Source organism: Oncorhynchus clarkii, chromosome 33 (genome assembly GCF_045791955.1).
Source record: "Oncorhynchus clarkii lewisi isolate Uvic-CL-2024 chromosome 33, UVic_Ocla_1.0, whole genome shotgun sequence".
In the NCBI taxonomy this organism is placed as follows: domain Eukaryota; kingdom Metazoa; phylum Chordata; class Actinopteri; order Salmoniformes; family Salmonidae; genus Oncorhynchus; species Oncorhynchus clarkii.
This window is the reverse complement of record NC_092179.1, coordinates 16,430,040-16,440,361: the sequence shown is the minus strand read 5'-3', so window position 1 is coordinate 16,440,361 and position 10,322 is coordinate 16,430,040. Positions and strand designations below refer to the sequence as shown.

The following is a 10,322-nucleotide window of genomic DNA, read 5'->3' as shown; positions in this document are numbered from 1 at the left end:
GTGTGTGTGTTTTAAGTAGTCGACTGACTAGACACCCAGGGCTGACGACGGATGACTAAGCTTATCTACTATAGTGCCACCGGAGATGGCTTCTATAGCAGCCACATGCTACAACACTCAGTCAGGCAAAGCCCTGGGATATGGCACAGAGAGAGGGGTCCTGACATGGCCGTGGGGTGTGAGAATGTGTGTGCCACTGCATAAAAAGAGAGGGATGCGGGAATGTATCAAACAGAGCACGTCCCTGAAACGTGTGTCGGATAACATCCCCCAAAAAATACAACATCTGATAACAGCCACAAACAGCCATATACAGGGGAACATGCTGCCTTAAAAGCCTCGGTGGTTCTGCCTCATGCATTTGTCAGCGTGGTGTGTGTGTTTCTTATTCTGTCACAGTTCAGTGTTGCACACCGCACACAGAGAGAGACATGCATGAGACAGCGCCACGGAGGCTTTTAAGCCAGCATGTTTCCCGGGTATATGGCTGACACACAGAGTTGAACCTCTCAGTGGAAGGGAGGGAGAACACATCACAGTCACCACAACACGGATATAGCATGTCTTATACACACTGATCTGTCTATGGGAAGAGACAAATAGGTGGGAAATGGTAAATGACATGGTAATATTATTACTAACACTATCCTACTATGATTGATTATGTTTCAGTTTAGGCCTGTTTAGTGTAACCCTTCTCCTCTCTCTCTCTCTCTCTCTCTCTCTCTCTCTCTCTCTCTCTCTCCATGTAGATATGTTTTTCTAATAATTGTATTGAAAAACAAAAGACTGACATGCAATGGTTTATCCTTTTTATCAGGGTTGTCACAACATTTTAGTCACAAGCCCATTCCCAACAAAATGTTGGGCTTGTAGGAAAAGTCTTCAAATGAGAATTGCACCATAGGGATAGGCCTGTCTGAGAGCTGTTGGACTATTCAAGGACATTTGGGTTGAAGCATTAGGTTGCTAAGAGGAGGACAAACTGATTGGCTTTCATGGAGGACTGGCTTGAATTGTGAGGATGACCACATAATTTATTTTCCTTATGAGCTAAAGCTATTGGTTTTCAACTCAAAGATGTGTGTGTGCGTGCTACCTGAGCAAAATTGATAAAAGGTTATGGCAGTAGCAGGAACAGCGGCATCTAGTGGGCAAAACCTATTACTTTCACACTCATTTATAGTAAATAATGCAAGCGACTTCAATGGCTAATTTCTCTGAACAGGGAAATTAGATTCACAGGGAATACATCACATAGGATGAAGAAGCAATAGTTTAAGCAGCAGCTCCATATCATGGTTGCCATGGCGCTGTGAGGAAGCCTAGGCATCGAGCTTTGTAAATATTCTACATAAATAAAAAAAGTATGTGTTTTTCCCCCATTTTTTTATTGCATATATCTGGTGTTTTTGAGATTTGCAAATCTTTTTGTTTTGGCTAGCTGGCTGGATAATGTTTTTGTTTAGAAAATGCATCTGAGGGCCTCCCGGGTGGCACAGCAGTGCTAGAGACACTACAGACCAGGGTTTGATCCCAGGCTGTGTCACAGCCGGCCATGACTGGGAAACCCATAAGGCGGCGCACAATTGGCCAAGGCGTTGTCCGGGTTAGGGTTTGGCCATTCTTGTCCCATCGCGCTCTAGCGACTCCTTGTGGCGGGTCGGGTGCATGCACGCTAATTTCAGTTACCAGTCGTACGGTGTTTCCTCCGACACATTGGTGCGGTTGGATTCTGGGCTAAGCGAGCAGTGTGTTAAGAAGTGCGGTTTGGCAAGGTCGTGTTTCAGAGGATGCGTGGCTATCGACTTTCGCCTCTCCCGAGTCCGTACGGGAGTTGCAGCAATGGGACAAGACTGTAACTACCAATTAGATATCCCGAAAAAGGGGTAAAAAATACACACATAAAAAAATTGAATAGAAAAATAAATGTTAGTAACTTTTCTGTTTCACCTGGCTGCCAGTTCCGGATCCTTTGAGAGCTTGATTTCAGGACTGGCCTGAAAGTGTGAGAGGAATGGGAGAGGAATACAGCCGAGACAGAGAGCTTGATTTCAGGACTGGCCTGAAAGTGTGAGAGGAATGGGAGAGGAATACAGCCGAGACAGAGAGCTTGATTTCAGGACTGGCCTGAAAGTGTGAGAGGAATGGGAGAGGAATACAGCCGAGACAGAGAGCTTGTGGTGAGGACGACTGGCTACTATTCTGAACTTTGTGTGGTGAGCTTTCTGGTGAGCAGCGCTACACAGATTGGAAGAAGAGAAGTCCAGTAGCTCAGGCTGGTCCCCAGACTTGCCCTCTACAAGATCACCAGCAGACTCCATCACCATCATCTAGCATCCTCAGACCAGCTCCCTCCCTCAAGCCATGAACCAACCCTCTTAATCTCCAGAGAGAAGACTTGGCCCCGATTGGTTGACCTGTCATGACACTGTATATTGCGTGTTGTTTTGTTGCTGTTGAAGTGCTTTGAGATTCTATAGAAGTTTAATAAATGATTAATATTGTTATTATAATACCACCTGTTAGACAGATAACTGATAATGGAATTTGACTTACTCAATGGTAGGAAGATGTTTGGACTAAATCAGATGTTGGGTACTATATTTATTGAATAGAATGTGAATCCTATACATTAAAGTGGCCAAATTGGGTGCAATCGATTTGCCTATTTCTAAAATGACATTTGAACAAAAGAATGTTGCAAGAATGTTAATCTTCTGTTTCTAACAACAGAAACAATTTCAGAACAATCTGAGATGATGGGTGTCATGCCCCTCCCCCTTTTCTCTCCTGTTCGCATTCTCTCTCTCTGTCTCTCCCTCTCCCTCCTTTGTCTCTCTCACGGTTTTATCCAGCTCGCTGAGCTAAAATATGTAATTATCTTCAACTGATTTCGGGGGTTTGACGTGGAAGAATTCATCCCCCTCTCCCCTTCCCCCCTCTCCCCGCACTCCCCCTCTCCCCGCACCCCCCCATCACCCTCACCCAGCACTCCCCCTCTCCCCGCACCCCCCTCTCCCCCTCCCCCCGCACCCCCCCTCTCCCCCTCTCCCAGCACTCCCCCTATCCCCGCACCCCCCCTCTCCCCGCTCCCCCCTCTGCCCGCACCCCCCTCTCCCCGCACCCCCCCTCTCCCCGCGCCCCCCCTCTCCCCGCCCCCCCTTCTCCCCGCACCCCCCTCTCCCCGCACCCCCCTCTCCCCGCACCCCCCTCTCCCCGCACCCCAACGTCTGAGCCATTCACACAGAAACACTGAACACTGTATTGTTCCCATCATTGCCGTGGCACAATATCCCCCGCCCCCGCTCCCGGGTTACAATGCTTTGATTGACAGGGGTCCAGCTGAAGAGTGAATCGCCGTGGTGACCGGAGTCCATCACAGACGAGCAGGCTAACCGACCTCTCCCCCCTGCTCTCTCTCCGTCTACCACCCTGCCTGGTTTGCTCTTCACCTCTTTCCTTTCTAACGCCACGGGTCAGAGTGGTTTCATCACTCTCTCCATTCATCACTTTCACTTTAACAACCCTGTCGGTCATTGCATTGCCCAGGCTTACGGTCAATGTTTTGTTTCAGAGAGGCTCTCTTAAAACACTGAGAATAATGCTGAGCATATAATGTCCACTTCCACACCAGAACCACTAGATCCAGGCTAGGGGCCTCACCCCCCGTCTCTACCCAGCCTGGTGTCACACTCACACTGGCCACACAATGCACATCCATTGGGGTGCAGATGAAAAGCCAGGACCACAGCTGTCCCTGCCACTGTTCAACCGCAAAGGGTGGATTTAGACTCCGTGTGTGTGATCCTATGACCTGCAGGGGTTAGCAGGCTACGGACACACACACATACACACACACTACAGATTTAATCCGCATCAGACAGACACTGTCCTCAGTAATTAGGTAGATAGATTTGTGTCTTGGGGATAAAGCCACACTGAGTCAGATCCACATTTAACTGGATTAATTCAAACTAACACTGGGTCAAATGCTCAATGACCCCCTCCCCACCCCAATCCCCTCCGCCCTCCCAATCCTCCAACCCCTCCTACTCCCAATCCTCCAACCCCTCCTACTCCTTCATCTATACTCAAATCCCCTAGTGACAAAGTCACTCCACATACACTTCCGTTTCCAGACTGGGGCACTTGTGTGGTCGACAGATCATACATTATTTACATGATTGGCCACAGGTGAAAAGAGCCTATGGCTTATCGATGCTGTTATTGACTGCACCCCAAATGGCACCCTATTCTCAATATAGTGCACTATTTGTGACCAGGGTCCAAAGGGCTCACTGTGTGATTGAATGAACATCCGTTTATGATTTATCATGTCTGAATAATCCAGACCTGAGATCTGTGTGTGTGTGTGTGTGTGTGGGTAATTCAACTTTTCCTGCAAATGTCCTTCCCAGTGACGTTAACACATGATTTACACATGCTTGGAGCAGCAGTGCGTCACGCGCGCATCTCAAGTTAGTGAGGCTCCGGTCCTAGATCATTACCTTACACTCCAAAGGGTTTCTACATTGTTTATCGTTAAATCAATCAATCAATCAATCAATCAATCTCTCTCTCTCTCTCTCTCTCTCTCTCTCTCTCTCTCTCTCTCTCTCTCTCTCTCTCTCTCTCTCTCTCTCTCTCTCTCTCTCTCTCTCTCTCTCTCTCTCTCTCTCTCTCTCTCTCTCTCTCTCTCTCTCTCTCTCTCTCTCTCTCTCTCTCTCTCTCTCTCTCTCTCTCTCTCTCTCTCTCTCTCTCTCTCTCTCTCTCTCTCTCTCTCTCTCTCTCTCTCTCTCTCTCTCTCTCTCTCTCTCTCTCTCTCTCTCTCTCTCTCTCTCTCTCTCTCTCTCTCTCTCTCTCTCTCTCTCTCTCTCATATTGGCAGGCATCAGAGTTTACATCCAACAGTTATTTAACCAGCCCTGTAATAGAATACAAACCTGACTTCTCCTCGCTCCCTAATCTAATAACAGACCTACCTTGTCATTGCTCCGTGTGTGTGCTAAGTGTAATTCTGGATGTAATCAGGTGGAATTAATAAGCATGCTGTTTCTCATTATGGAATAACTGAACTGCTATTCAGAATAGGAGAGGCTGACTGTCCTCACTGTAACACTTTGTTACACCCCACAACAACACTTTGTTACACCCCACAACAACACTTTGTTACACCCCACAACAACACTTTGTTACACAGATAAACTGAGCTTTGTGTGTACGTGCGTATGCATGTATGTATGCACGGACATACGTGCATATACGGGATATTTTTGTCTGGATGCAATCATGTGTGTGTGTGTGTGTGTGTTCATGTGTGTGTGTGTGTGTGTGGGTGTGTGTGTGTTCATGTGTGTGTGTGTGTGTGTGTGTGTGTGTGTGTTCATGTGTGTGTGTGTGTGTGTGTTCATGTGTGTGTGTTCATGTGTGTGTGTTCATGTGTGTGTGTTCGTGATAAATGTATGATAGTCAGATGGAGCTGGTGAAAGGCTGCAGCAGCCACACCCTGGAGTTGATCAGATAAGGATGAAGTAAGCTGAGGTCCAGGGGATCAGAGGACCAGTGGACCGGGGGACCAGAGGACCGGGGGACCAGAGGACCAGGGGACCAGAGGACCAGAGGACCAGGGGACCAGAGGACCAGAGGACCAGAGGACCAGGGGACCAGAGGACCAGAGGACCAGAGGACCAGGGGACCAGAGGACCCAGAGGACCAGGGGACCAGAGGACCCAGAGGAGCAGAGGACCAGAGGACCCAGAGGAGCAGAGGACCAGAGGACCAGAGGATCAGAGGATCAGGGGACCAGAGGACCAGAGGACCAGAGGACCAGAGGAGGGTGCAGATGGTTCATATCCATCTGGAGCAGCAGGCAGATTATTGTTAAGACACAGATCGAGAACCTTAGAAATAATACTCTGTTTCGGTTGAAATCGGCACATTCAGTACACGTTGGTTTTCTAACAGTCTTCATATCAACATGTTATTATCCTTCAGCACCACTCACCTCCACACAACCTCCCCTATCGGTCACACATCAGATACATCATATCAAACCGACTTCATTAGATGTATTTCCTATTAGATCTTTAGGAATGTGTCCTCTGACAACAGCAAATGAACCCACGTTCCGTACAGTGCAGTGGGCATGATGGACGGTCATATGCTGAATACTCCGGAATGAGAGCAAAATGATATAAATGTGAGACCACATAATCATCTCAACAAACTATACCAGAAGCTACAGTGTACACAACATCCAAGATAATACAGTTTGCACAACATCCAAGATAATACAGTGTACACCACATCCAAGATAATACAGTGTACACAACATCCAAGATAATACAGTGTACATAACATCCAATATAATACAGTGTACACCACATCCAAGATAATACAGTGTACACAACATCCAAGATAATGCAGTGTACACCACATCCAAGATAATACAGTTTACACCACATCCAAGATAATACAGTGTACACCACATCCAAGATAATACAGTGTACACCACATCCAAGATAATACAGTGTACACCACATCCAAGATAATACAGTGTACACAACATCCAAGATAATACAGTGTACACAACATCCAAGATAATACAGTGTACACCACATCCAAGATAATACAGTGTACACCACATCCAAGATAATACAGTGTACACCACATCCAAGATAACGGAGAGATTGTACTTCTTCGGTCCTGCATATTATCCAACCCCACAATAACGCCATGCACAAAATATACCACGCTACAGGGATTGCTGCTAATTGTATGTGACAGAGGTGGTTGGGACTGTCGGTGTCTTAATGGTGTGTGTGTGTGTGTGTGTGTGTGTGTGTGTGTGTGTGTGTGTGTGTGTGTGTGTGTGTGTGTGTGTGTGTGTGTGTGTGTGTGTGTGTCTGTCGGAGGTGATCCTCATTAGGGAGATGCGGCTGTGCCTCGGAGAAGAAGCACAGAGTTGCTTCATTATAATACACTAAGCTAACAGTGAAAGAGAAAAGAGACAGAAGGAAAGAGAAAAAGAGAAGGGGGAGATAGAAGAGGATGTGTGTGTGTGGAGGGCCAGCCCTAAGCTGGTCTTTATTAAGATGCTCAGTCTTGAGAGAGGGACAGCTGCTCCTGCAGCTAATCTAAAGCAGCAGAGGTTTAATAGAGAGAGAGACAAATACCCCTCCATCACTCCCCTCCTCATCCTCCCCCACTCATCTCTCATCCTGTCCTTCAACAACAGATTACATCCCTCAATGGTCGGGGCCCGCCCTCCGCTTACCAGCGCAGTGTGTGTGTGTATGTCCACTTAGAAAAGAGAGACTATTTCATTCACACATGCAAAAGTTGACTGAAAATGCCAAGAATTCCTTTCCCCGATATACTCATCAGAGGTACCAACTGCCAATATTACGAAGATTCTCTATCACCCAGAGGGGCATCCTGGTTAACCAAACAGATCAGTGGAATAGGAAAGACAGGAAATAGCCTCCGTAGAGAAACAGTGGGTCATCCTCCCCATCTTCACCTTTTAATGTGAGTGTGTACGGGTCAGTGCCACAAGCCATTTCATGCCCCAGGCTCCATGGGGCCATCACTATAAGGCTAGACTGACATCATCCCGTCTTCACAGGCTCACAGTCACAGCAGCAATAAGCATGTTCTTTAGGGTTCCTGTGATAGATATATATTTTTTATTCCTGATTTATTGATGAGGAATTTCTAGTAAGAAATAAGGGATATTTAAATAGGGAATGATAAAAAGCAGCATTAAAAGAGGACTTTTTAAGCTCTGCATGAGATTTCTGGAGCCTCGTGCTCCATCGTCACCGTGGCTTCTCAAACTGAAAATAGAATTTCAGAATCAGAACTAGACCATCTCTGCTGATGAGGAGTCCGTCGAGGGAATTATCATGACTTATTTAGTATCAAAAGTCTTCAATATTCAAATTCCAGCATTTAAAATGCACAAATGCCGACTAAAATGTCAAATGACAGTGAATGCATTAATACACATTTTGCAGGTGTAGGCTATTAGATGGTAACATGAAGTGTTAGGGTAGAGTGTTGGTGTAGCCCAGAGCCATATATATTGGTGTAACCTATAGTGTTGTAGCTGTAAGACAGTCCTGGAGGAGGGAAACAGAGAGGAACTGGACAGAGGACCACAGGTACAGGCATAGCTGTGGGAAGTAGTTTGGGGGTGTGGCTAATACAGGACTTTTAAAGCCCCAGTGCACTACTTTTGTGGAAAAATATATTTTTATTCAGATTTTTCAGGTGGTGCTGTAGCACCTTCAGCACCCTTACTTCCAGCGGCTCTGAGCGCGGGTAGGTTATTTTCTCAGCTAGCTTCACAACATTCTTTCAGGAAATGACCTTGCTGAGCACTATAATGAAAGTAGGCTACACATTGCTCTGAAAATGGGATGTGAAAACTTGAAGCAATAAAAGTGTATTCCTTCAGGAGGTGCAGAGACGGAGCAGAGTAACGCATCTTCCTTTGGTAAGCTAAACATGTTGTGTTAAAAAAAAAAAAAAAGGAATGTTTTAGGCTAAACTGTAAATGACAGTTTTTCATTAACAAAAGAGAGCTACGTGAAGGGGATATAAACTTGCAATAAATGTTCCCTCAATGCTTCATTTGCAATAAATACGTAGCCTATGTGACTCCAGGGCGTTGTGAAAACGCAGCTCTCAAAAACAGTAGTCTAGGCTACCGGTCGGTGAGGATGATGATGGTGCCCAGAGTCTACGGTATCGGCAACTGTAAATTGTTGAGGAACTTTGTGGTCCACGGTGCGAGAGGGAAGATCACCAAGGGTTAATAAGATGAAGGGCTGATGAGCAGTTTGCATGCGTCAGACACGACAGCAGAGGGGGAGAAAAGAGAAATCCAAAAGTAGCTACAGTACATTGTTCTCAACAGAGCTTTACCGAAAAAGGACCCGACATCGCCCCATTTAAAACTGCCGAGGGCGCAGTATTGCTGCTGTACTGTGGGTAGCATTGTTAATTTACCTGTAGACTTCCAGTCATTGTTAACATTGGCACGCAAAACTACCGCTAACTTCCTCTATTGGCATACTGCATGCAGAGGCATACGGATAGTATTCACGAGTTTGACTCTGGATAAGTGTAAAAGAGGCTAAATACCAGAATATCGCAGTATCTCTTTAAGACAAAAGTAATGCAAGTGGGTGCGTCCGCGGAATAAGTCGCTACATCCATTCACCAGCGATAACCCTTTGCCCCCCGCGTCCCACCCAGCACCGCACGTAGGGTATCTCAACAATTCACTCCTATCATTTCTGCTGCATTCATGAAGGCGAGCTAGAAACCGGGACTTGGACTTACCTTAACACGTTCCAGTTTTTCAGTGGGTCCAGGTCTGAAATGATAGAAACCATTGTTGACTAGCTAGCAGCACGGGGCGCGATAGCTGAACAAAAGCGGCGAGAGCTGTACTCCGTCTGCAAATGACAGTAGCGCTAGGATGCAACTCGTCCTACTTCTTGGTTGTGTGATAAGCGCTGTCATAGCTCTCTCCCTCCGCCCCCTGCTGAAAGCCTGCGCTCTGCCGCTACACACAGCGACCGATTTCTCCACCTCTCCAGCCATCCCCAAAGCCTCATAAAACAATATTAGGATCCTATACAGAACACATTAGTGACTATTTATTCAAGAGCACTTTTCATCCAAAGCACCGGAAATTGTGTCTTTACAATAATCACCTAGGCTATAACTTATTTATTAGATTTGCCCAGAAATAACATGGCATATGCACACATCACATCCTGTTATTTTTTTAAATAAACCAGGTTCACTTTGCCTAATGATTATCGACAGGGATACAATTATATCACACAAATTGTTATTGAATGTGTCCTATTTCAATTGGTAGCTGTGGTAGACTTGCCTGCATCATCTGTCCTGCTAGACTTGATTTACATTCAAATCAATGTGCAAATTCATGCCATACAGAATGAAATCGGGGAAAAAATCTTATCCTCAACGCACAAATTATAGGCCTAACATAACATTGGCTATGAACAGATAAGAAATTCCATGAATTGTTATTACAGGTGGCCCAATAGGATTTCATTGCAATTATTCAGAGAGGTAGACACTGCATCTAGAAGTTATGTTCAGTAGTAGCCTGCTTATCTAATGGAGCAGGGAAAATATACTGGGTTAGGCCATCTCCATCTATTTTCATTAGGCCAAAACACTGTCATTGTTCACTTCCTGTTGATAAAAGTCAACTTTCTTTTCCCGGCTCCTCTCTCCCCTCTCAGCCGATGTGACGCTGCAGCACAGTATGAC

The 10,322-nt window shown here is 46.0% G+C and overlaps 1 protein-coding gene across 1 annotated transcript in view; it reads right to left on the bottom strand.

Annotated features, from left to right (window-relative positions):
• LOC139393327 (CUGBP Elav-like family member 2) overlaps positions 1 to 9,505 on the bottom strand; it is a 225,931-nt gene extending 216,426 nt beyond the window's left edge. Inside the window, exon 1 of the mRNA XM_071141897.1 lies at positions 9,354 to 9,505. Coding sequence (XP_070997998.1) covers positions 9,354 to 9,406 — 53 coding nt within the window. The 5' untranslated portion in view covers positions 9,407 to 9,505. The remainder of the gene's footprint in view (positions 1 to 9,353) is intronic.
• Positions 9,506 to 10,322: the final 817 nt, after the last annotated feature.